General features: G+C 39.6%; 1 protein-coding gene across 1 annotated transcript; it reads right to left on the bottom strand.

Annotated features, from left to right (window-relative positions):
* Window positions 1-27,953, bottom strand: CDC16 (cell division cycle 16). The gene is made up of 18 exons (XM_075200170.1): window positions 27,701-27,953; window positions 24,731-24,785; window positions 21,415-21,512; window positions 20,712-20,750; window positions 20,378-20,518; window positions 19,074-19,233; window positions 16,738-16,829; window positions 15,639-15,772; window positions 15,156-15,235; window positions 15,018-15,067; window positions 13,339-13,412; window positions 13,023-13,148; window positions 11,907-12,059; window positions 11,613-11,676; window positions 9,797-9,858; window positions 8,935-9,070; window positions 7,241-7,331; window positions 1-839 (listed from the first exon to the last, which is right to left on the bottom strand). The coding sequence occupies exons 1-18, from the start codon at window positions 27,746-27,748 to the stop codon at window positions 574-576; spliced, it is 1,869 nt and encodes a 622-aa protein (XP_075056271.1). The 5' UTR covers window positions 27,749-27,953; the 3' UTR covers window positions 1-573.

Here is a 27,953-nt window from a genome sequence, read left to right as displayed (position 1 = left end):
TGATCTAAGTGATACATTTAATAAGCATAAAAAAAACTTAAAAAATAAAAATACAAAAAAACAACACATTTTGTTAATTTCAGTCTTTATTACAGACAATGACCAAGTTTGATGCATGTACACGTATATATGTCTGCGAAAAGCAATTTCACATTATAACACGGAGTGGTCTGTGGACATAGATCACTCGTCTCTAGTTAATGCACGGAAATATTTTTATTCACATGGAATTTCTATTTAACATGTGAATAATTGTGCAGCACTTTATTATAATTATAATGACAGTCCACAGTACAATGTTTAAAAAAACATAATTAGGTGAAATACATTTTACAATGGTTAACGGTAAAAATGTAAAACCTCTTCAGAGTAACACACCTCTCAAATTTTTGCAGCCAAGACGACCAGCAAACCATTGCTCAACAGTATACTGCCAGCATCTCTGCGAGGATGCAGGGGGTTCATTCCCAGTTTAGGCAAAGAGTGGTGTGTCTGTTCACTATAAAATATCTAGATTTCACGGTGTAAAAAAAGAGTCCCAAATATTATAGGGTAAGCTCAGTGCCATTCTACTCATGTGCTGTGATCGGACATTGAAGTCTCCAGCATCATATCACTCTCATTCATCTCAATTTCAAGAGCTTCCTCAACTGGAGACCTGGCGTCAGAGGATTTAGGTATAAGTTGAGAAGTCTCTAAGGCTATAATGCCACTTTCATCAAGGGACTGCCGCTGCAACTCAAACTCCCTCTCCCAGGGAGGAGAAATAATGTTCTTCAAGGTTTTCATTGTGTGCACATCAAAGTCGTAACATCTTAACTTGTCCTTGATCTCGGTTCCTAAGATGATGATAAACAGTTTTAGGTGTTTTTACAGTGTAACAAATTTACAGAACCCTAGAGTATGTGAGATCCATACATTTATATTTACAGACACTTGTGGAAAAAGTAACATGGAGTGAAAAAGGAATACTGGTAAGATTTATTATTAAAACTGCATTTTGTGTGTATTAATATAAATATCCCTCAAGTTTTACTGTTCACTTAGTCTATTATCTATTATGCCAACAGCACACAATTGTTTTGATATCTACAACTTTTAATTTAAAATCTGGCGCTACATTTCAAAATGTTATTTTCTAGCACACCTAAAACATTTACATTTTTATGGAGAAAAAAGGATTTTTATACTTACAATAAATCCCTTTCTCTGATTCCATCTGGGGACACTGCTACCATGGGGTTGTAGCTGGGGAGTGTGGAGTTGGCACTTAACTAGTTAAACTGTGACTGCTGACAGACTCCTCCCCTCTGCAACCCCTGCAGCTAGTCAATGTAATTCTAAAGCCCTCAAGGAAAGGGAGTCGAACAACCAAGAAGCAAAACAGCAGAAGAATAGAAGGGAGGGAACGCAGCATCCCCCAGATGGAATCAGAGAAAGGAATTTATCGTAAGTATAAAAATCCTTTTTTCTTTTTCTTCCTATCTGGGGGACACTGCTACCATGGGGACGTACCAAAGCAGCCCCCCTAAGGGAGGGACTGTCCTGGATGCAAGCTTGTAGCACGCTACGGCCGAAGCTAGCATCCGAGGACGTGAACTCACTGAACTGGTAAAATTTGGTGAATGTGTGGACCGAGGACCATGTGGCCGCTCGGCATAGCCCCATTCCGCGCAGCGCAGGAAGCCCCCACAGACCTGTTGGAGTGTGCTGTAATGTGGGTAGGCACAGTCTGATCAGCCATTGAGGTAAAGGTAAGCCATCGAGCAATGGTCTGCTTGGAAGCTGGCCAGCCTCTTTTCTGGGAATCGACTAAGACAAAAAGAGAGTTCGTACGCCGGATGTCCGAAGTTCTTTGAACATAAATACGTAATGCCACGACCACGTCTAAATATTCTAAGGTGGAATCTGCGGAAGCATCTTGGATCACTCTCACCACTATTTCCTGATTAATGTGAAATCCGAAAACTACTTTCGGCAGAAAGGAAGGGACAGTCCGAAGCACCGCCCTGTCATCATGGAAGACCAGGAAAGGCTCCCTGCAGAAAAGAGCCCCAAGCTCTGAGACTCGTCTAGCCCACGCTATGGCCAGCAGGACCACCTTCCATGTCAGAAACCTAAGGTCCGCTTACTGTAAGGGTGCAAAAGTAGGTTCTTGTAGCATAGATAGTACCAAATTCAAGTCCCAGGGTGCCGTGGAAGGAACAACGGGAGGTTGAATGTGCAGGATCCCCTGCAAAAAAGTACGGACTTCCGGAAGGTCCGACAGACGCTTCTGGAAGAAAATGAAAAGGGCCGAGACCTGGACCTTTAAGGATCCCAGGAGTAGTCCTACATCAAGACCATTTTAAAGAAAACTTAGCAGCCAAATCTACTTGCGGGTCCCTTGCTCTTGCACAGAATCTGGGAACCTGTCGATTGTGTCTGGACGCCATAAGATTCAGATCCGGAAGGCCCCACTTCCGGACTAATATTTGAAACACTTCTGGATGGAGCGACCATTTCCCTGGCATTGCTGTGTGACACCTTAGGAAGTCGGCTTCCCAATTTAGAATGCCTGGAATGAATACGGCTGACAGAGATGGGACGAACTGTTCTGCTCAGGCAAATATCTGGGCTGATATGTCCATTGCATTTGGACTCCTTGTCTCCCCCTGTTTGTTGACATATGCCACCACCGTGGCATTGTCTGATTGTAATCGTACTGGGAATCCCTAAATAAGAGACTGAGCCCCTTTGAGAGCCATTAACATGGCCTTCAACTCCAGGATATTTATTGGAAGGGAACTTTCTTGTTCTGACCAAAGACCCTGAAGGTACAAATGTAGCGTCAATGCAACCAAGCCCTTTAGACTAGCATCTGTTGTTAGGATGATCTAGGAGCATGGGGCAAAAGATCTACCCATGCTTATATGTTCTTGACTCTTACACCATCTGAGCGATAGACGAGCCTCTGGGGACAACAGTATCCTCTGGTGCTCCAAGTGGAGAGATGAACCTGACCACTTCTTTAGGAGATCCCCTTGGAAGCATCTCGAGTGAAACCTTCTATAGGGGATTGTCTCGAAGGTCATCTTGCCCAGTAACCTCATGCAAAGAAGCATGGAAGGTTTGTAACTGTCTAGGATCTTGGTCACTAGGTCTTGTAGCAAGCAAACCTTGTCCTGTGGAAGGAAAATTTTCTGTCTTCTGGTGTCCATTATAAGACATAAGAAAATCATCCCCACAACAGGTATTAACTGCGATTTCTGGACGTCAACCAACCGTGAAGCTGCAGGGTCTCTAAAGTGAGGTGTAAATGGTGACGAAGAAGCTGATCTGAAGGGGCTTTGATCAGCAAGTCGTCGAGATAGGGCACTATGCACACCCACATAGATCGGAGGTGGACAGCCATTACTGCCATGATTTTTGTAAATACTCTAGGCACTGTTGCCAGGCCAAAAGGAAGTGCCCTGAATTGGTAATGGGCCGCTTCTGCCGTGAAGCGAGCAATGGCTGGTGCCCTTCCCATATAGGTACATGCAGATATGCATCCCGAATATCTATGGACGGCAGGAATTCTCCCCCTTCCAACCCATTTATCACTGAACGAAGAGACTCCATTCAAAACCTGTCTATTCTCCGGTGTGGATTTACAGACTTTAAGTCTCTGGACCAGGCAGATTACTCCCACTGAAAGAAGAGAATCTACACAGTGCAACATTGCTTGCCTTCTGTTGTGGTCGAGGGGCAAGGAAGTTGCAAAGAACCGATGAGGGGCCTGACCTAAAAGATCTAGGATATATCGCCTTGCCATTATCTGGAGAGGATTTTATCCACTGTTCTGTGAACAGTTGTAGACGCCCCTCCACTCCTGTGGCCGAAAAGAGAGGAGGGTGAGAGTCAGACTGCCGGTTTCCCCGGAAGTCTGGCCCGACGCCTGCTACCAGCTGAGGACCATCCTCTATGGGGGAGGCCTCTAAACCCAGAATTCCTACCTCTGCTTGTCTGGCCTCTAAAGGCATACCTCCACGAAAAGGCTGGCGAAAATAACTAAACCTCGAAAATTACAAGAATGCGGCTTTCTGCATTGCCTCATACAGATACTCTGCAGCTTCCTTCAGGTGTAAGGCCCAGGGAAGAAGGTCCGAATCCTGCTAACCCTTTGCCAGTCGGTCAGTCCACATCTCCATCGCTTTAGCAAGCCATGCAGAAGACAGCATGAGTCTAAAGGAGGCTCCCACTATACCATAAACAGATTTTAAAAATCCTTCCACTTTCCGATCAGTGACATCCTGAAGATTGGCTGTGCCCAGAACAGAGTAATCTGGCGCACCAGTCGTGCCACCGGTGTATCCACTCTAGGAACCTGTTCCCAGCGTGCTAGGTCATCTGGCTGCAATGGGTACAGGGACTATGTGGAACCACCATTTTGTGATAGGGCTGAGACCTGGCCGATTCAGCAATCTCCCTTAATTCCGAAGAACGGGGAAAACAAATTACGTGTTTTTTTTAATAACCCGTGGTTAACTGGTCTAGGCTCGTCAATGTTTACGAGATCTAAGGCCTGCTGAACTGCCAGAACCAAATCCTCAACACCTTGGTTTCTATTAGAGTCATCCAGGTCTAAGACCTGTGTCTGGAAATCTGACTAAGGCAGAAGTTCCCCGTCCTCCTCTGATGAGGCCTCAGAGTCAGAGACCGAGAAGAGAGGATGGCTCACTTTGTGTCTTTTGTACCTAGACCCTGATGGTCCTGGGTAGTCTAAAAAAAGGTTAAATTTATCTATACTGCTAACCAAAGCTCTAGACCAGGCCGGTTTCCCCTGGGAAAGGCCCGAAGGAGCCAATGAGGATGGAAGGCCACTTGGACCTGCACCTGCATTCTCCTCTTGTTGAGACAATACTGTCTTTTGGGCTACCCCAACTTACGAGGTAGAGGGGTGTTCCTCTACTAAAGTCTCTTTTGGGCGGCTCAAACGCTGCACCAGAGAGTTTACAGCCTGTTGTAAAGACACTGCCCACTTTGGTTCCTCCATGGCTATAGATGCCGAAACCTGAGACTGTGCGGCCTGGGACCCTGCGTCACAGCCCATGCAGATAGCCCCCTGGTCCTGTTGTCCCAAATGTAATTCTTTTTTACATGTTGAACAAATATAAAATTTAGCTTTGGTAGATTTTCCTTTATCAGACATGATTATTGAAAAGGAATAGAAAGTATAGTATACAATCACACAGGTACAGATTAACCCCTAAGAATACTACTAATCCCTGACAAAGTCAGTTTCTTAGGGTATAATATATATATATATATATATATATATATATATATATATATATATATATATATATATACATACATACACACACACACACATTTTTAGTGAGTAGAAACCAACATATTCAATTATGTAACTACAACACTACAATTGTTGTAAGACACCGTGTGCACCTCCTCTTATATAGCAAGTATAGTGTAATATAAATAATACTTAGCCTATCCAGGCTAATGTATAGCAGGCAGGAGGAAGTCCAGCAACAGCCAAGTCTGTTCAAGTTTTGACTGCAAATGTTTCCTTCTCCAGCCAATGCTTTGGCCCTGTGGGAGAAACCAATCTGCCGATTAAGACAGGGGGAGCTCTATAATAACTTCTCCTGTCTGCAGCGTCCAGCGGCCTCCTGACTGCTTATAAGAGTTTGTCTGCGGCGCTTCTCCTATCAAGCCCGCAGACTACCTCTTCTTAATACATTCATAATTAATTCTTAATCTCTGAGGAAGGGACTGGAAGTTTCCAAGATGGCGGCGACCATCGCTTCTGGATTCCTGCGCTCTATGCTCCTCAGAGCAGCGCCGGTCCCCAGGAAATGATGTGGCCACGTCTTCTCCCGCTCTGCGTGCAAGTATCATGCAAAGAAAATAGGCGGTTTCTGTGAGAGCCACCACTCTCTCTACCTGACAGCGCTGCAGTCCTGTAAGTAAAGCAGCCATGCTGTCCCCTTCTATCTTCTTTCTACACTATCCTAGTGGAAAAAAACTGTCTATAAAATAAAATAAATAGGAGCAAAAGAAAAGTCAGCCCAACTCTTTGGGCACTTAGACTACACTGACTAGCTGCAGGGGGTTGCAGAGGGGAGGAGTCTGTCAGCATTCACAGTTTAACTAGTTAAGTGCCAACTCCACACTCACTAGCTACAACCCCATAGTAGCAATGTTCCCCAGATAGGAAGAAAGATAAATAGGGCTTTATTTTTTAGCATATTGGAATAAGTGTCTTACCAGAGTCTTTTTTACACAATTAGTGTAAGTCCAGAGCGCTATACTAAAATGCAGTCAGCTAGTTATCCTGAGTATAGCAATAACAAGTATGTATACCAAGTATTGCAAAGTCGAATGCAGATCTAAACAAAACAACAGTGTGTGCTTTTTTTTCTTTTTTTTTTTAGAGGAGATCATAATGAGTCACATGATCACTTAGTGTGGACATGCACAGAAGTTCTGACCCAACTCCCAGGACAATCTTCAACCAAAGAAATCTCTGATTGCATCACAGGATATTCTCCACTGGATATGGAAGCACACTGCTCTTTCACGTTAAGCCCACCACGTTCAGATGAATACGGTGTACAAGAAAGCAAACAAACACTGCACCTCCTTTAACATTTGACAGGTCTTAACAACGGAGATTAAGCAGTGGCATGTTTCTCCACCATCTATAAATTATACTTAGAAATGTCAAGTATATGTGTAGCACCACACATACTAACTCTGGATATCTCCCTTGCAATCAACCCCCCCCCCCCCCCCCCCACCACCACCACCCATGTTTAGCGAACAGGGTGCAATCCATCTCCAGGAGTTTCTTGTTAGCTGAGAAAAAAAAAAAAAAAAAAAAAAAAAAAAAGAGTCCATAGCACTTCAATATAGTTCAGTGCCATGGAAATGTTGCAGTGCTAGAGTTCCCTGCTGTGAAAACAAGCACAAAAACAAAAAAACTGTCTCTCTGATTCAGATTCTGTAATTGGTTCTAGCTTTGTGAAGGGATTAAATGTAAACCAAACCCAAAATATGATTGTTTAAACAAACTATAAAGGTGAAATGGCCTGGTCAGTCTTGATTTTCCACTGCAGTCTTACTAATATATAAATTTAAATACAAATATTTTCCCCTCCCTTCCAAGTCATATGGTTAGCAATCACCTTTCAGTAGGACCTGTAGATCCTTGTTACTCAAATACACAATAATAATTTATATGAAACCTTACCAATGTATGCTTCAGAATCTCCAATATACATTTCTATGCAGTGTCCAAGCATTGTAACAGAAAATGTATCGTCTCTCCTTAGACCTAGAGCCTGAAAGTAAAATTATAATGTATTTAGAACACCATCCAAATGTATAAGACCTATAGAAAAGAAAAAAGTGTTTCCTGTAATTATCTTTAAATACCCTATTGTGTAGTTTATTGGAGAACATATGATGATGGGTATGAACCCAGCCTCCAGGAGGTTGAGCTCGAAAGAAAAAGAATGACAAACTCATATGGACACTAAGGAAAATATGACTTTGTGGGCTTGTGCCTGGAGTTGGAGTTTTGATTTTTTTCCGCCAGGAGCAGTGTTTATACCTATTATCCAACCACACCCTTGTCCCCAAAGTAACACATGACAGAAATGTTCTTCAGTATATAGAAGGGAATCAGATAATTTCACACATGCAAAATCATTTAGATTAATACTAATTTGTGAAACACCTGTCTCACCCCCCATTAGATCATTGCCAAACATAGCTTTCTTCAAATATTTATCTAGGATCCAACTCTATGGCCCCTCTGAAACACTTTATCCTTCACTCTTACCTATTTTACACACTTCATCAGTTTGCCTTAGTATCACACATGACTCCCCCCACGTTACTCCTCACATTATTATTATCCTTTATAAGGCACCACAAGATTTCCACAGCGCCATACACAACAGTAGACCATACAAGGAAAACAGTACAGAACAATAAATAAGTAATACCAAGACTCCAGAAGCTCCAGGCATAGCAACTGTAGTGAAGTTGTAGCAGAAGAACAAGTATAGACAGAAGGGAAGAGGGTCCTGCCGTAAGAGCTTACATCCTAAAGGGCAAACAGATAGCAAGCACAAAGGGGACTCAGTAGAGGGGATCAAGGGCAGGAGGAGCGAGTACAGGGGCTGGGAAGAGAGAGGTGATGAGAACGAGCATGGAGAGAGGGTTAGGTGGATGGCTGATAGGCTTTGAGGAAGAGGTGAGTTTTAAGTTCCTGTTTGAAAGAGAATAAATTAGGGGACAGTCGGATGGAGCTTGGGAGGTCATCCTAGTGGAGGGAGGCAGTTCAGGAGAAGTCTTGGATTCTGGAATGGGATGAGGTGATCAGAGGAGAGGCGACAGTCATTGGCCGAGCGCAGCGAGAAGGAGGGAGAGTGAATGGAAAGGAGGTTGTGGATATAAGGGGCAGTTGAGTGGGAGAAGGCATTGCAAGTGAAGGTTAGTAGTTTGAAAAGAATTCTGTAGGGAAAGAGGAGCCAGTGTAAGGCAAGGCAGAGAGGGGAGGCAGAAGAAGAGCGTTGTGAAAGGTAGATGTCTCGCAGCCACATTGAGTATAGAACGATGGGGGGTGAGGTGGGAGCAGGGGAGCTCAGTGAGGAGAAGGTTTTGGTGGCATCCTGAGATAGGAAGGTCTCGCATAAAGTCTTTCACAATCCTGTTGCCTCAACCTTTGAAATTTTGCTACCATATGCCCTTTTCTTACCGAAGATACAACCAAAAATCTTATCCATTCTCTAATCATCTCCCATTCCAACTACTGCAACCACTTCCTATCTGGCATTTCCCTCACCCATCCATCCCTATTTCAATCAGTACAGGCATGCAGGAGATGAGGGCTGATAACTAAAAGGTGCTCTGTATATTTTAAAGATAAAAGTTTACCGTATGAAAATAATCAATTGCACTTTCAAAATTTCCCATTAAACTGTGTACATATCCAATGGCAGAATAAGTAGAGGCATTTTGTGGTATCAGAACCAGAGCTTGGCGATGGTATTCTAAGGCATCTTCATACTTTCTGCCAAAGGAACAAACAAAAAAACATACAATAAAACTTAAGGTAATGAAAATGCTGCCACTTCTAATATTTAAATATAAATAATGAGGTTAAAGAGCCTTAAATAAAAAAAAGAAAGAAAACATTTGTTATCTGTAGATTTAGACTATACTGTGATGGGAATTTTCTTAGAAACCAGCATTCAAGCCTCTGTTCCAATAGTAGTATATTTACAAACATCTCATGACATATTTTCTTAGAAAAGGATTCCCTTTAGCATCAAAACACTCCAAACAGAATATGATTATTAGTACTATAGATGGCAGCAAAGTTGACAACAAAAAAAGATCAAGTGATCAGGGGGTGCTGTTGTATTCTGGTCTTCTGTATCATACTGTCTGTCACGTCACTACTGATCATGTTACAGACATATCATCGTGCTTGGTATATTTGTTATGGTGATGGTTAATACAGGAGTGGGGTGATGCAGTCAGTGCAGTTTGCATAGCATTTTTTACCCAAGTGGGGTTACTCATTGGTTTTAGTTATTTTTAGAGATTAGTTATGCATAGAGCCTTTGCTCACATATTGTTATCTGGATAAAGGTCCACAATTGGACGGAAACATCTAAGTTTTAAATAAATACACTGGCTTTTTGAAACAATGGTTGAACATTCCACTAGCACAATTTTCCCAAGAATATAGTATGTAATCAGCGTATTTAATTACTTAAATTGATTTACTTACTTGAGTTTTCGGCGTACATGACCTAAGTTGTTTAGCAAAGGTTCCCATTTGTCAACTGTAACCTGCAAAACAGAGTCATTATAACTTTTAGTAACATTTAGAAACAAACAGTGCATTAGGCTTTCTGTATACAAGGATTCAGTCCACTCTTTCGCTTACAGTACATGGCATGCACATCAAGGGCTAGATTTACTAAGCTGCGGGTTTGAAAAAGTGGGGATGTTGCCTATAGCAACCAATCAGATTCTAGCTTTCATTTATTTAGTACCTTCTACAAAATGATAGATAGAATCTGATTGGTTGCTATAGGCAACATTCCCACTTTTTCAAACCCACAGCATAGTAAATCTAGCCCCAAGAGGTAAAGTGATTACTAATACATTCATATAGTAAGCTGGAAGGACCATTACTCTGTGTGGTGTATTTTTTTGTGGTCATGTCATGATTGTTCAATATGAACTATGATTGTTCTTCACCAAAATGGATCAGTTTCATCTTATTACATAACATGTATGGTGCATTCAGTAAGGTCTCAATAAAGGGATATCTATAGCCCAAAATGTTGATTTTCTGTTAAAGGAATAATATTGTCTCATTTCAAAAGGGACTTGGCTTAGACATCTCCTAACACAGATTTTTGTTTTAGAATATAGAGGAGGGACTTTTAGTGCACCATTCTGAACTCATTTGCCTTCTTGGCACTGCTACGTGGAGGGTATTTACAAACCCAGATTCTAATATGAGGTTTTAAATCGCTGTTCCTCTTATTAAAAACATTGCCTTTTCTTACTCAAAATGCTACCAAAACTCTCATCATCTCCCGTCTTGACTTTTGCAACCTCCTGCTATCTGGCATTCCTGACACCCATCTATCCATACTTCAATCCATCCTTAATGCTACTGCAAGACTGATCTTCCTCTCTCACTGCTCCACATCTGCTGCACCTGTTTGCAAATCCCTACACTGGTTCCCTGTGACTTCCAGAATCAAATTCCAATTACTCACTTACCTACAAAGCCCTCAATAACACCACCCTTCATACATCTCCCTCCCGCCCTCTTAGATCTAAGTCTGACCTGCGCCTTGTCTAGTTTCTGACAACCACCTCTCACTCCCACCCACAAGACTTCTCCGGTGCTGCTCCCCACTTATGGAATTCCCTGCCACGCCCAATTAGGCTTTCCCACAGCCTTCAAATCTGTAGATGTTCTCTAAAAACCCATCTCTGTTTTTAAAAGCTTACCTTATCCCTGATGATACTATTCACACTAATACAATTTCACAGCTGTCACACCTCGTTTCAACTGTGCCCTCTTCCACTTAGAATGTAAGCTCTCTAATGAGCAGGTTCCTCCATACACTTTGTTTTCATGTCTTCATTTATTCTGTCTGTCATGTATGTCCTTGTTTTATGTATGTCCTATTTTCCCTACTGTACAATGCTGCTGAGCACTGTTCCATCGCATCTTACAAATCTACGATAATAATAATAATAATAATAATAATAATAATAATAATAATAATTTGTCAATGACAATGTTGGAGTTGGGGCTTCATTACACTTTTTTTTTAAAAAAGGTAAAGACATTGTTTACACCCAATCATCATTACAGTTTTTAGAAATGTGGTGCTTCTTTCTTTTATGCTTCCCCTTTTTAGCACAGCTAAAAACAAAAAAAAAACAAAAAACAACCCCCACATCTATAGCCACGGAAATGGGTTTAGTTATTTTGGTTGAAATTAAGGTATTCTCCTGTGTATGTCTCAGTTTAGAAGAACATGACCACTGTTCTCTGTTAGTTAATATGACGTTACCTCGTTTCCGATGGCTCTGATTTTTTCTAGTGCTTCCAAAAACCATTTCTCAGCAGTTTTCCAGCTGCAGTGTAAAAAGAAGTGTTGGTGAAAATACTAGTACAGATATCCAGAAGTGACAGTCCTCAATGTGACTGGAAAGCTTACAGTTTAAAATACCTGCATCAATATTACAAATCTAGTGCATTTACTACAGGAGCTTTGAAATGTTCATTTCTTTCAAATACAGCCTTTTACAAGCAGCAAAACATGTCCTATTGCGTGTGGTAATGTAAGAAGTTTTTTCATACGTACTCTCCATTCTGAAATGCCACCACACCAACTTCATGCATAACAAATGGATCTTCTGGTGCGATACTCAAGGCCTGGCTGAAAAATCTCTCTGCCAACTTAGAGTTATTGGTCAGGCCATACTCCAGTCCAATATATAGCATTGGCAAATGGCATCTGAAAAAGTATAGCAGTGAATAGCAATTTTAATAATTTGCTGTTGAATCATGAGCTATAGTCAAAATACCAACAATCAGATCTCACTGTACTGTAATGTCTCCCCAAGATACTAATCGGGTATAATTCCTCTACTATTATTTTTGTACCCTCCTCTTAGCTAATTCTACATCCAAAATATCAATATGACAAGATCTAACATGTGCCAATTCACAGGTAAGTGCTGCAGCAAAAGAGCACAAATACTGTATTTCGTGATCACACACTGACACAGCTTATAACCCGGATGTCATATGTATAAATACTTTATTTTATTTTTTTATCAAAAGGATCTCTTTTGGTAAAATAAAAAGAAACTAAAAAAAAAATATTTTACTTAAGACTTTTGTGTAGGTTTTTGTTTTTTTACTTTCGTGCTTAAATATGAAAAATAGACCCCCATCTTTCTTGCAATTATGACCCATACCCTATCTATAAGCAATTTCTACATACAATCTCTAGTAGAATGTATATAGCACTTATCTGTCCTGAAGCTACTGCCATGTTCTGTGGACTGGCTGTATTGAGTCCTTGGTCTGCAGCCAGCCCCTTCAGTCACAGCATCTTGCTGGATGTTAACGGAGCAGGGCAAAAATCTACTTTCTCAATTTCAACTCTATAACGTTGGGTTTGTAGCATGGTACAAAGGTTCAACCATAGACAGGGGATTTAGTGCAAAAAGCCCAACAAATGTGGCAGGAGCTTCAGGGCAAATAAGCGCTATACACACTCTACTAGAAATTTTATCCAGAAAACAATAAGAGATAGCAAAAGTGTTACATTTTGCATTAAATGTGCATAATAGACCTTATGGAAAAAATACTTTAAAATGCTATATATAGAAATGTTTCTTGCTGCAGATTCTGTTTCAAAGACCCTACACTGGGTCCTCCCCATCTGCTGGTCAGTAATTAATAATCATACCCTTTCATCAGCTGCGCTGCCGTGAAATAGGCAGCCATTGCCTGGTCATGTTCACTTTCCACTGCAAATGAATGTCCATACGCAATCCACGCTGGACCATAGCTTCTCTCTAATGTGGTGGCTTTGCTGAAAAACAACCCAACATTCTTTAAGTGAAATGCATCCTTGTGTGCAATATTAGTAAACATATATAGACCATGATTACAGCACATTAATAGATGATCACAATACTGTATATATACACACTGATGCTTTATTTGTACCCTCACGCCACCATGACACAATGTAATATAATAAGAATTAATGCATATCCTACCTGAGATATCTCCTGGCATGTTCATTTTTATGCCCCACCATGAGATAATAACAACCTACTGCAAACCAGGACACCTGAAGCAAGCAAGAACACCACAATTAAAACCCAAGGAAAATATCCATCAAGACTTCTAAAAAGGACGAGTAAAGTTTGCCTGCTACCATTACAACTGCCCCACTGATCGTTTCTATTCTTAAATTAGATATTTTTGTTTATTATTTTGTTTTCAATAGAGTGCAGTTAAATGTTTCCCGCAAGGCAAACATTGTTATATTGTTATTTTCTGAAACACATGTATCCTAAAGCCAAGCACATTTATGAATATCAAAGCATATAAAAGTAGCTGAAATAATTTTCCCTATTACAGCAGAAACATACAAGTGCAAATCTATTTCTCATATTTAATCCACAAGTGCAATATTTTGTTCTAAACATTAAAGTTGCTGAAATTTATTGTGCGATGGACCTGAAAAAAATTGTGTAACAGTTTACTTTAGCAGTGGTGCCATCTTATTTTTATTTTCCCCGCAGCTAGCACACTTCCCTGTAACCCAGCTTTCCCCGCAGCTAGCACACTTCCCTGTAACCCAGCCTTCCCCGCAGCTAGCACACTTCCCTGTAACCCAGCCTTCCCCGCAGCTAGCACACTTCCCTGTAGCCCAGCTTTCCCCGCAGCTAGCACACTTCCCTGTAGCCCAGCTTTCCCCGCAGCTAGCACACTTCCCTGTAGCCCAGCTTTCCCCGCAGCTAGCACACTTCCCTGTAACCCAGCCTTCCCCGCAGCTAGCACACTTCCCTGTAACCCAGCCTTCCCCGCAGCTAGCACACTTCCCTGTAGCCCAGCTTTCCCCGCAGCTAGCACACTTCCCTGTAGCCCAGCTTTCCCTGCAGCTAGCACACTTCCCTGTAGCCCAGCTTTCCCCGCAGCTAGCACACTTCCCTGTAGACAAATAGAACTGCTTGTAGTAGACAGTAACTAGAAACTACTAGGCCCCAAGACACATTTTTGAAGAAGCCCTTGCCTTTTCACGCTCTCCATCACTAGATTATACTTTTTATTCTGGCTCAATCCCAAAACAATACCTTTAACACACTAATTACATAGTGGCTTAGTGGTTGGCACTTCTGCCTCTCAGCACTGGGGTCACGATTCCTGACCATGGCCTTCTCTGTGTGGAGTTTGTATGTTCTCCCCGTGTTTGCGTGAGTTTCCTCCGGGTGCTCCGGTTTCCTCCCACACTCCAAAAACATACTAGTAGGTTAATTGGCTGCTATTAAATTGACCCTCATCTATGTGTCTGTCTCTGTGTGTATGTTAGGGAATTTAGACTGTAAGCTGACTGATGGGACTGATGTGAGTTCTCTGTACAGCGTTGCGGAATTAGTGGCGCTAAATAAATAAATGATGATGATGATAGTGTTATGTAACAATCTGACACAGCAGCCTGAACTATGTATACATTTTTTTTTATAGTCCGCAGTTGCTGCCTGAATAAACTGATGTAGCCAGGGTGAGTCATGGCGTGACATATTTTCCTCTAAGTCCTGAGCACCCTCATACTTCAGAGCTATAGATAAGTTATATGGGTTGCTAGGACTAATTATTTATTAAATAAAAAATAACAGTAAAAATGTACATGCAACGGATTATTGACTAGGAAAGAAATGTAAATACTTGCCGGATTATTAGGGTATAAATCAACCAGTTTATGTGAAAGGTAGAAAAGTTCTGTAAAGAAAAAAACAATGTTAAGGATATTCAATAGAATTTCAATAAATGTGCTGCTCGTTGAGGAAGCACAGACAGCAAAACTTACCATTTGCTTTGTTCAGTTCTACTAGCGTGCCTATATGTACAGGTAAACAATTTGCATGGAAAGGATCTTTCTCCATTACTCTGAAATAATAAGAACATTGACATAAAATAAGTCCTGTGTATTCTAATTGTGTAACTAGTTAAGTCTAGCCACCCTACAACTGTGCTACATTTTGTCTTTCCATTCTGTCAGATCAAACTTATATTATAGTCCAATAATAATGCGTGTGTCTCAATTCACAATGCAAAAATTGATGTGAGAATGTGTTTAATGAAGGAAGTACTTTGTTAGAGTATATGCACCCAAGATAGATGCGTTAAAAATGTTGGTAATTTTATTAATATAGCCTCTTCATGAAAACACAATTTAGAGCAGTATATTTACAGAAATACACAAAAAAATGCATTCTTTTATTCCTCCCAAGCCGCATCACAGAATTTACATTTTACACTGTTTACTGCAATGGCTAATGCATATACTTACACAGATGTAAGCTTGTAGCACATCTTAAAGTCACAGTTGTAATAATGTCTTTCTGCTAAAGAAACTACTACATCCAGGTTTTCCTGAAGTCCATCTGCAGATTCTGGTATCACCGTTTCACTGGGTTTGTTGTACTGAAAGACATAAGTGTTTAAGTAATGAAATTGAAAGTAGCACTTCTGTCTTACAGCACTGGGGTCATGAGTTCAATTTCCGCTCATGGCCTTAACTGTGTGGAGTTTGTATGTTCTCCCCGTGTTTGCCTGGGTTTCCTCCCACACTCCATAAACATACTGGTAGGTTGCTTGGCTGCTAACAAATTGACCCTAGTCTGTGTGTGTTAGGAAATTTAGACTGTAAGCCCCAATGGGGCAGGGACTGATGTGAGCGAGTTCTCTGTAAAGCGCTGCGGCATTAGTGGCGCTATATAAATAAATGGTAATAATAATAATATTATATTATTATTAATAATAATAATAATAGTACTGGGAATTTTCACAAAAAGGCAAATACATTTCATTTTCATGTGAACCTAACCCAACACACCAATATAAGCAGCTGGGCCCAATATTTGCATAGGTGTGGCCCTTAAAGGATTGGTATGCCATAGAATGATGAGATCATTATTAGCATGCTGAAAACTCATTTGTCAGATAACCGCTGTCAGCCTGGGTGTGTGCAATCAATCAGCTGGATAACTCCATGGTCAACATGTTTAGTCTAATTGGAAAACGAACTTGTAGCTTGGCTGTAGAAACTAGCAGCAGGATCGGCTCATGTGATGCCAGCTTAACGTTGTTCCCACTAAACAAGTATTCCTTTGTGTGACTACTTCCATTTACATGAAGAAGAGGAACAAGTAATTTATGTGAATACTGTATCTGAGAACTTAAAAATATCTAGGTAAATTTGAATAAAACAATCTAAGGAGTTTTGTTTCCTCTCTAACACCATAAATATTTTATTTTTAATATATTTGTATAAGGTCATATTCATGTCATAATGCACTCTATTATAAAATATAAAGGTATATGTAAATTACAGGCAGCCAAATTCATATGCTTGATAAAGGTTTACGTTACAGTTAAGATGTGTTTACCTTTTTCAGCTTGTTTTCAAAGAGGAAACGGAGGAGCTCTTGATCTTCCGAGCATTTCTTACTAAGAGGTAGAGAATCAAGAAGTTCTTTCTCTGTGGAAAGAAAAAAAAAGTGCTGTGGATATGCACCTTTTGATGTACCAGTCCCCAAGGTACCTCTTTCTGAGGAGCAATGCAACAATGTTGACAAAAACAATTGCGGTTAGAGATTGGAACTTTCACAATATCATTAATAAGGATAAAAACATTGTCCCAAAACCGGACTCTCTTTGAGCAAGACCACCAGATTATGATGAAGGATCCTCTTCATCCACACCACTGCAGCATTGATCAGAGGTGGCACCATATATCCTCCATAATCCAGCGGGAATCAGGTACCACCAATAATAGACTTTATAGGAGTTCTCCTTAATAAAGGAGGATATTAGGGATCTAGAGAACCTTTCTTTTGTAGTAAACCATGTATCTTCATGTGGTGGGTTGCCCAAGTTTCCCAGTTGATTTCAAGTTTTGGGATGGCAGCTTATAGAGCACAGAGATGATGCCTTTTGAGAGGGGGTTATACAAACATAAGGACTCGAAAGTTGTCAGGGGTCTAGTTATATCAAACATAGGAAGTGAATCAACAAAGTTTTCACTTGCAGATATCCAAAGACTCATTTTTCCTGCAAGGTGGCCAGAGCAAAGCAGTGATCAGATTCCAAAGTAAGGTCACATATTGCCCAGGTGGAAAATCAGGATTGTCTCATAGGGGTGTGATAGGGGAGTGGAAGGATGTACTCCTGAAGAGGCATTTGCAGTGGTCCCAGATATGGCACTTGAGAGCAGTGACAGGGTGAGACAGTACGAGGGAAGTCTTATTTCTGATTATTATTTCACACAAATTAGACAAACCAACGAAGTAGTTGCACCAAAATGGCCTTGGGATCCTTGACCCGGAGGGCTTGGTGTAGGTAGAACACTAGATTCATTTTAAGTACCACTGTCCTACCAAGCCATGATATAAATCATTTCTGCCACCTGAACATATCCAGCTTTTTTGATTTGATAATTTGAGGAAAATTCTCTATGAATAGCGATTCGATTGGGCAGTGAAATTTATCCCGAAATATTTAATCTTATTATGTTGCCAGGAGAAATTATAGTTGCTCTTCAAAAGCTACAAGGCATATGGTTAAAAATGGAGATCAAGAGATTCTGTTTTAGAGAAATTAATTTTACAACAGGAGAACTCTAAGTAGAAAGAAGTTGGGTTTGGAATGGACATATACATCATCAGCAAGGCATACCTTATACTCTTCCACTCCTATTAACACAACATTTATATCCGGGCATAAGCACATTCTCACTGTCAGGGACTCGAAAAATCGTGTGAAAATCAGGGGTGACAAAGGGCACCCCTGTCTGGTGCCATTCGCAAGAGTCAAGGGTTTTGATAAGACACCGTTTACTGAGACCCTGGCTGATGGAGTAGAGTACAAAGCTTTCATCCCTTGGAGGAAGTCACCCCAAACCCAAACTGCTTAAGAGTCTGCATCATAAAGGGCCAACAGATGCGATTAAATGGTTAAAATTACTTTTATGCGTGGCTAAAAATATTGTAAGATAAACGGCCCACACCTTCATAGCATATATTGTATAAGGAATATCAGCTTATATTAGTTTAAATTTCAAAAGTTCTGTATGTGTAGAAGATACTCCTGTTATTTCTTCTGTACTTTATGATTTGTATGAATAGATTTATAAAGTGTAAAAACCTATAAATAGTATGAAAAATCTGTCCTGTAAAAAAAAAAAAAAAAACAGCATTAAATTTACTAGTTAGAAAATTACTCTCAGTTTAACGAACATATTGCAAAACTTTAAAATGTGGGTTTTATGCTAAAGTATGTAAAATCCCTGGTGATGAAGGGGGTACAGCCCATACACATCCTTACCAATATCATGCCATCATATATTGATGGAAACCTCAGTTTAGTGCATTGTAACATGGATTTTAATATTTAGCCAGGAAAAGCCCGGGTGAGACATTATTGGGGTGGAAGTAGTTTCTAATAAAGGCTGATATTAGCATACAACCTGGCAGAGTTTAATAGTTAGGAAGTGGACACACATATAAGCTTTAAATGCCTGGTCAAAAGCTTAAGCAACATATGTCTCTTCTTCTGTCGTGGACATATGTCCCACCATGTTTCAAGAAACGCATGTAGTTCCACAAAAGCTGGAGAAGCAGAGGTTGACTACTTTCTCCTACAGAGTATATTATTTGCACTGTACATAAAAGAACAATTAACACCCAAAATACATGCAATGATGAGAGAGATGTTACTTTCTGACCTTCTTGTGCCGTTAGCATATGGTGCGCTGTTAATAGGTCAAATGCTTCAAAGCAGTAAACATCAAACTTCAAGGCTTCTTTGTAGCAGTAGGTCGCCAGCGTTCTGTTATCCAGAGCATCATAGATCTTTCCACGCAAAAGGCAAATGGAGCTTTTGATCTGCAAAGAAAGCATCCAGGGACCCCATGAGACTCCAATCGAGAATATAAATGAACAATAACAGACACATAATAATTATGACAGGGTTTTTATCATAACTCCATGTAAATTTCAGTGCTGCAATTCAGGTCATTCAAAATAATTCAGAAGCTTGGAAACCAGAAGTTAAACCTATTTGAAACTCCATGTAAGGGGCATCAACTAAGATATGCCAAAGTGACAATCAGCACTGGATGACTGGGAACCACCATCTCTTAAAAGTACACAAAGCAAACCAAGAACATGCTAAACAAACTGCTAACATAGTTGATCATTTTGTCTGTTATGTTAAAATTGTTATATGTAAATAGTTAAATTATATGTTGCACACATTGCTTATAACAGGATGGTTATTACTGATCAAGACTTACTTTGGATGTTAAACAAACAAGTAAGCAATGATTTAGGCACATTCAAGGAAAGGCAAGAATAGTACAGTCCTCATAACAATATATTTATTTTGGGATTAGTTTCCACCAGAAATTATTTCATATTGTTTATTTTTTTCCATTTCCGAGTCATTACATTTTTGCAGCAGAATTATAAATGAACAAAGAATTAGTCCTTGTAGACCAATACACTTTTCTCCAAAGTGTCAAAGTTCTATTAAGATTAACTGTGCGTAATTGATTCTCACAATGATTTCCTTCTTCTCATAAATGTGCATCACATTGGAAGTACCCTATGTCTCCAACTTTACCCTTTTAGGGTAATGTGATATTTATTGTAAATAAATACTTAGTAACCTAATAAACATAACAATGTATGGTACCATTGGTTTCATCCTAGAATAGTTAAAATGCATATAGTGTTCTATTAAGTTATTTAGCCATATGTTTGCCAATCTGTGTTCTTTAATGTTGAAATCTTGGTTAGCAGACAGACTTAGGAAATGTGTCTGGTTAATTTTGCTACATGTATTTTTTGTGCTGAAATACTAATTTGATACACCACATACTATCATACAGACCATCTACATGACACATCTAGTCAATATTAAAACAACTGTAAGAGAAACCAGATATCACAGACATGTTCAACTGTTAAAAAAAAAAAAAAAGCCAGAGAAAATAAAAATCCTAAAACTTTAAAACCAAGACTTTACCGAGGACTGTGACATTTGCCATTCTCCAGAGCCATCCTTTGAGATCTTCTCATCCTTAATACTCTTTTCAAACAACTTCTTACTGATGGGCTCCTCCATATCAAGGATGTCTAGAGCCTGCTGGTACTCTTTTGCAGCATACTGAACAGAAACATAACAAGAGATCCCAGTTCATATTCTGAAGGTTTGACATATAAGCTGTTGCAGCACATTAATAAAAAAAATATATAATTGGCTAGAAACAATAGTTTTGATTCTTTAGGAATTGCTACCTAAACTAAAAAGGTCTGATGCTTACACATTATATCCATATTAGCTTAGTGATGCTACTTACATGACATCGTGCTGCAAGATAACGACATGCCTCAAACACCTAATAATAAAAAGACAAAAGAAAAAAAGGAGTTATAAAGAGCAACAAAAAGGTCCTATACAATACTGTGTACTTCGTACCATCACTCTGCTGTATCACTCTTGATAACTGGCTTTACTAGGACAATTGTGCAGAGAGTGGATTCACGGCTTGCACTTTTTCTACATTGTCCTTAGACACTAAAGAGCAATTCACTTTTGAACTGTAATTGTTATGAGTGTACTCCAAAATGTTTGTTAACATTAAAGGACCAGCAGTAAAATGTCTTGGAAAAGAATGGAGTCCATGATGCTATGCAGTATTTCTGTAGCTTTTAGGATCTTATTTTATCATTTAAATGGCCAATAAACATCACTGCAAACAAAACACGCAATTGTGTTATATTTACACAACCTTAGAGCAGAGCTAAGTAATAAACTATGAGTTTTGGGATGATTACTTTAAAACAGTTGTTACTAGGATGTGGGTACTCCTGCAGTACCACCGGTTTGAGGACATTTTTGAATGTGAGGAAATATGGGTCTACTGTTATTGCCATTTACAACAGCACATTTAAGGAACATTAATATTAACCCATGCACTTGTCTCTAGCAAAGCCAAAACTGGCTCTAAAGACGTTTGTTTTCCAAAACACAAAGTGTGATCAACATGAACAAAAACTCACTTTATCCAGTTTTCGTGACCTTAGTGCATGCGAAGCTCGGTGATACTGAGCAGTCAGATACAGACATTGCGCCAGCCAATAAATATCTTGTGGCTCCTCTGCAAACAAAACAAGCAATTCTTTATATTTCAGATAACTTAACAGTATTTGAACTGAAGCACCCCTTTGTCTAGATGATATATATACACTAGAAATTACTGAGGAGTCCAATGGTCACATAACGCCATGAGGTTACACTAGGTGCTATTCTATGGTAGTAACTGATTCTGTACAATACATCAGTGTTCCTAAATAATGCATTAAAAATTGAATTGGAAAAAAAATCACTAACTTCTACTGACCTTCACTGTGACATTAAACAGTGTGCCAGGCTTCCTTTGAGGTCCCAATGGTCCAGCATTGCACTCGTCTCTACTACGAAGACAGTATTGAAAAAAACAGCAGTATTGTTGCAGGAAAGGGACGTTCACAGTGAAAAGGTGAAGAGAAAATCGCTACTCCCTTGAGCCAAGCAATCGGTAGTAGAGAGAAGCATGCTGGATCATTGGAGCCTTCAGGGGGAATCACCAGATCAGGCTAATGATAAGAAAAAATTTGTATGTTATCCTGACTTTGAAATAGTCAATACATGGTACTCGGACAGTTTTGACTTTGTAGTGTTGGATTATAAAGAACAAATGATGTGGTACTCAAACAGCTAAATGTTTATGCCTAACAGAAAATCATTACTTAGCAGATGAGCATTTGAAGATCACATCAGATTAGTAGTTGCTGTTTATTTTTAAGTCTTGGCAGAATGTGAAGGACAATAAGTACCGCTAAAATAAAAAATACAACGAACAACTGAGACTATAGAATACAAGAGAATATATTAATAATAACAGTGTTCAAAGTGAATATTAATTGTAGGCTGCGGTTCTACCAAATCTTTAATTTGTAATTGCAACCTTCAAAACTGCATTGAATCTAAAATTATTGCATGCATATTTTTAAGTGAAATTCTAAAGGGTAAATGTACCGAGTACACACTAAAAATTATGCAATCAAATTCCAGATAATAGGTATGGAGGTAGGAGTTGTTGATGCTCATCAGGTTGTAAAATGTTGTAAAACATTTCTAAAGACTTTGGGCTTTACCAATTTACTGTCAAGCAGATAGTGTACAAATGGAAAAAATTCAACACCATTCTCTACATCTCTCTCCAGGAGCAGTCATTCAAACAAGAAAACACTCCAAGGCACATAATATTCCAGGAGATCCGAAAGAATTCCAGGGTAATGTTAAAGAACTTGCAGGCCTTTCTTGCACTGGTTAGCATCGGTGTACGTATGTATGTATGTATGTATGTATGTATGTATGTTAGCATGAGTGTACCATAGGCAAACATTGCACAAAAATAGTGCGCATGGGAGGATAGCAAAGAAGAAGCCACTTATCTCCAAGAAGAATATTGCTACCCAATTAAAGTTTGCTAAAGACCACCTGGATAAGACAGAAGACTACTAGAAGAATGTTCTGTGGATGGACATATCTAACTAAGAACTTTGGGATTAAGGGCCTATTTAACACAGTACTTTTAGCCTAAAATCCTCCAAAAACTACCGAAAATTAAAGTTACAAAGTTATTTATAACTAAAAGATTGCAGCAGATATCTCCAATAACTGTTGCAGTCCTACTGGCTTTGTACACAAAACTAGTCCCAATAGGTTTCTATGGAGACTGCGGTTAAACTTGTCCGCAATAGCTAACGCCATATGAAGATTAGCCATTGAAGCCTATGGGGAAAGCATTGCGGTAGAGGGATCTTTGGATCTTTAAAGACAGCTTACCTGCTCTACCCTTTGGTAACTATAGCAAGTACGCGCAAAGCAACTTTGCCATAGGGACCAGAAAGCAGAGCCAGACAACGGGACTTTTAAGGCAAGTGAAATCATTGTCAGGACAGCCTCCTATCGGATGCGATGTCCCAGGTTCATTTTTTATAACTGGGGCCAAAAAATCATCTGTCATCGCAAAACCCTATTAATTAATAAATATGCCCCTAAATGAGAAACATTATGTTTGGAGAAAACAAACACTGCATTCTAACATAAGATTCTCATCCCAATTGCTTGCCACCATTGATGGAACTATGAAATCAGGATTGTACCAGCAAGTTTTACAGGAGAATGTCTGTCCGTAAACTGAGGATCAACAGTAGGTGGGTCTTGCAGCAAGACAATGACCCTAAACACACAAGTCGGTCTACCAAAAAATGGTTGAAGCAAAAGAAATTTCCCGTTTTGAAATGGCGAGTTAAATCCCAGACCTTAATCCAATCAAAATGTAGCGGCAGGACCAGAAGCAGGGTGTTCATGTAAGAAAGCCTACCAACATCCATGAGTTGAAGTAGTTCTGGAAAGAGGACTGGGCAAATATTCCTCCAAGACCATGTGTGGGGCTGATCAGCAATTACCATAAATGTTTGATAGCAGTTTACAGTCACAGAAAGCAAAGGTTCACATACTTTTTCTGACAAATACATTTAATGTTGGACCATTTACAGGCCCTACTTAATATGAAGTGAATATTTGAGTAGCTAAGAATCAAGATGTTTTATCCATAGCTATGGTGTGTCTTTCAGGCATAATGTACAGCGGATGCTCCTCACTTCTAACATTTTCTTTAGTATAACATAACCCATAACCCTTCCCCTTTCTTGGTAGTATGCTTTGTAAAAGTTGATCATATAATCCATATAACATCCACATGCCACATCTGTATAGAACATGCTCAATCACATAACAGATAATGGGGAAAGGCAGTGGCTATGCTATATGATAGTAAATGCATCTCAATATATACGCCTGGCCTTTAGATGCCCCAGACACAGAATTATTAAGCACTGGAGTACTACTGTACTGCCAGAGTTGTACTGATGATGACATGACCAGAGGTTCTCTATAGGAGTGTGGTTTTGGCCCAATCATAGCGCAGTGTACTGTAATCCTGCATTTGGGAGCTCTAAAAGTTGCTATGTGATTCCAACAGTTTATGGCTGATACCATGGAAAGGGAAGGACAAAAGCATCAAGGACTAAGTATAATATGTTATGAGCGAGAGGATGGGGATGATGCTTTGTTGTGTGCAACTTATTGCGTAAAGGCTAGTTGCAATGCATTGTTGTACATAGGATGGTTAACTTTGTTGTTGATATTCATATATGAAATAACAGATTTATATTGCATCTGAACAAATATATTTGAGAGAGAGAGATCGACTCATGTTTTCCTTGTACATATGTGTATGAAATTAGTAATAACAGAAGCACTTACCGTGCGACAATGAAGCAACCTTATCTGCCCAAAATAAGGCACTCTGGTACTGTTGCTGCAAGAGACAGAAAGATTTCATATGACTATTAATTAAAAAACAGAGAATATATATGTCTTTCCAAAATCCTATCAACCAATCTGATTCTCTTTAGTATTGCAAAGAGGAGTTTTAGCAATCTGTTCTTCCAACCATCTCCTCAGCAGTAGAACTAAGCTATAGAGAACTGCTAATTAAAAGGTGGCTCTGTCATCCTTTATTTATTTAGTATCCCAAATATGTTAGCAAGGGACACAATGATTGGCTACAGAATATACACAATTGAAGTGCCTTGCAATCAACCACATCTATTTGTATCCACTGCGACAGTACAGCAGCCAGGCTAGGTTCAGTCTTGGTGGTGCTACACAGGAGCCTCAATAAAACATTGTGTGGATTATATTATTAGAGTTTTTTATGGATCCTTTTATTTATTTACAGTGCACAAGGCTGTATTTGCATAGTTTTAATGCAGTACAGGTCTAGTAGAGCCCTGCTCAATGTGGGAGAGAAAGAATGTCAATCTTATTACCTTTTACCCCTTTGATTTTGCTCCTTTGTAATTGAAACAGTTGTTAAATGGAGAATGATGTACACAGCAGAATGATGATGAGAGGGAGAGGTAGGAGACATGCTCAATACCAAGCAACGTTTACGTCTGCACCCGGCTCTACAACAGCTCTTCTCACTGGTCTACAGTAAGGAGGTGGCAGTGACAGCAATTTGCATGATAGCTGTGTTTAGCATCCTAGCCAGATTTACATGCAGCCCTCCTATATGAGGGAGCAACATCGCTGTAAATGCATGGGGAGGCAGAACAACTACGCAATGCCATGTTACAGAACTTAAGATTATGCAACACTTTCATACAAAGCTGTTTATTATAGTTTGTCAATGTAGTCACATTGCTGTAATAATGCAACATATACATATATACACACATATATATATATATATATATATATATATATATATATATATATATATATATATACACATACCTACACACAGACACATAAATATATAGACATTAAGTAACAATATTATTATTTTTTTCATTTATAAAGCACTGACTTATTACACAGCATTGAACATTAAGGGGATCATGACTAACAAATGACATGCATTAAAATGAAACAGAAGTTAAAGATGGCCTTTCCTAAATAAGCTTACAATCTAAGAGATGTGGGAAGGAACACTTGATGCATAAGGCTGAGGAATAACAGTTGTAACAGTTTGTGTTGAAAGTACGTGTGGCTATTGTAAGACAGCAGCATCATTATCCACCAATAATAAAACAACCACTGGCGATTGCCATTTCTCTGCAGCTACTGATGGTGCAGCACAGTTAATAAAAAGACGAAAACTTCAACAACATAATCAGTATGACTCTCAGTGGATAACTCATGTTAGATCATGGGTCAAAATGGACAAACAAAATTCTTTGCAAAAAGAAGGGCTTTACTGACATTTCTGGGGATTGCTTCCAAGACCTGCAACCTTGTCCAACTTTTTACATAACAAAAGAGGACCTCTCCCACATATTCCATACCTCGGAAATAGCAAGAAGCAATTGCAACATGCAAGAGAGTGTAACAAGTGCAGCTGGTCCATAGGGGCTAGCAGTTATGGGGGGGATTCAATTGCCAGTCTTGTGGCACACGGACAATCGCGGACGTTCCAGAGACACTTCGCAGCTAATTGCATTCCCCTATACACTTTTCAGCCGGAAGCATGTGAGCTATATAGGGTCAAAATAACTACTGTAGCCCTAACTTTAAAGCATATTTTTCATTATTTATAATTTTAAAGGTGAGTTAGCCCATAGCAATGTTTCTACCATTAATACAGGCCAACGGCCCAAAAGCTACTTCCCTTGATCTACAGTCTTATTTGTCTTTACAAATTATTGTTCATTGAGGCTGTTGAATTTAAATACTATTGTGTATAATTAATAATGCACAACAGTTATGCTATACTTAGATTTATGGAGTTCCTATGATCACTATGTTTGTGATGAATTTGCACAGGAATAGCACCCCCCTGGAATTTGATTTTATATTTTGATGACAATATTTAAACTTCGATTATATTTTACCTGTCGTGTTATTTTAGAATTTGTTTATAAAGTATCAGGCATATTGTGTAATACTGCACATCTGGAGAAAAAGCAAATAAATTGACACACTTATTATAAACGTCTACAAACAGTAGAGAAGGGTCTTTTGGCAAATCTACTTTAGAAATGCAAATACCGTGGCTCAGACTCTGAAAAATACTGTGAAGAACAGTGTGGATCGAAAATTTTCAGCTTACATAATAAGCATCAACATCAACATTTATTTATATAGCGCCAGCAAATTTGGGAGCGCTTTACAATTGAGAACAAACATTAAAAAAATAATACCAGGTAATACATACAGAGAGGTAAGAGGGCCCTGCTCGCAAGCTTACAATCTATGGGACAATGGCAGTTTGAAACACAAGGGCACGCGCTACATCATATTGCGCATTGGACCAGCTAGAATGCAAAGGTAAAAAGTATTGCGTGGGCTGTGTGATCAGTCATATAGCATTGTTGGTCAGAGGGTTGTTGTCTTAGCTGTGTATAGGGTGGTAATAGGGTAACCTAGGGAGATTAAGATGCTGATTGAGGAATATTATAAGCTTGTCTGAAAAGGCGGGTTTTCAGAGAACACTTGATGGTTTGAAGACTAGAGGAAAGTCTTACTGTGCAAGGGAGGGAATTCCACAAACACAATAAGCATTTAACAATACCGCACCACTAAGGTAGCACAGTAAAGCAGTACCAATACCTAGATCATACTCATGCAGGTATTATCAGCAATACCAGAACACATAGCTAAGAGTGACCATCACCCAGTGGTAGAAGGCCACCACGTCACGTGATGTGGGAGATCACATGGTCTCACCTGCTCTATATATTGCCGCACTCTCTTTCTTAAACGATCCAAGTTCATTTTTGTGATGTTACGGACGGCTGCGGCTACAGGGAGGCGCGCCCACAGGCAGGGTGCGCGCCCCCGGCCCCGCTCGGTCAGTATGTAAACCGCTGGACACCGGTACTGACCGCGATCCCGATCTGCTGCACCGGTTCCGTATCCTATTACACCCGTGCAGCGATATCACCAGCAGCGCTGGATGAGGATGAGTGTTACACACATC

The sequence above is a fragment of the Mixophyes fleayi genome, chromosome 2 (assembly GCF_038048845.1).
Source record: "Mixophyes fleayi isolate aMixFle1 chromosome 2, aMixFle1.hap1, whole genome shotgun sequence".
NCBI lineage: Eukaryota > Metazoa > Chordata > Amphibia > Anura > Limnodynastidae > Mixophyes > Mixophyes fleayi.
This window is presented reverse-complemented; position numbering and strand designations above follow the sequence as displayed.

Coding starts and splice junctions, on each gene's coding strand:
- CDC16 (XM_075200170.1), bottom strand. CDS start 27,748: ATGAACTTGGATCGTTTAAGAAAGAGAGTGCGGCAATATATAGAGCAG. Junction 21,513..24,730: donor GGTTGCTTCATTGTCGCACG/GTAAGTGCTTCT, acceptor TTTTGTTTGCAG/AGGAGCCACAAGATATTTAT. Junction 15,236..15,638: donor TGCTACAAGCTTACATCTGT/GTAAGTATATGC, acceptor TTATTATTTCAG/AGTAATGGAGAAAGATCCTT.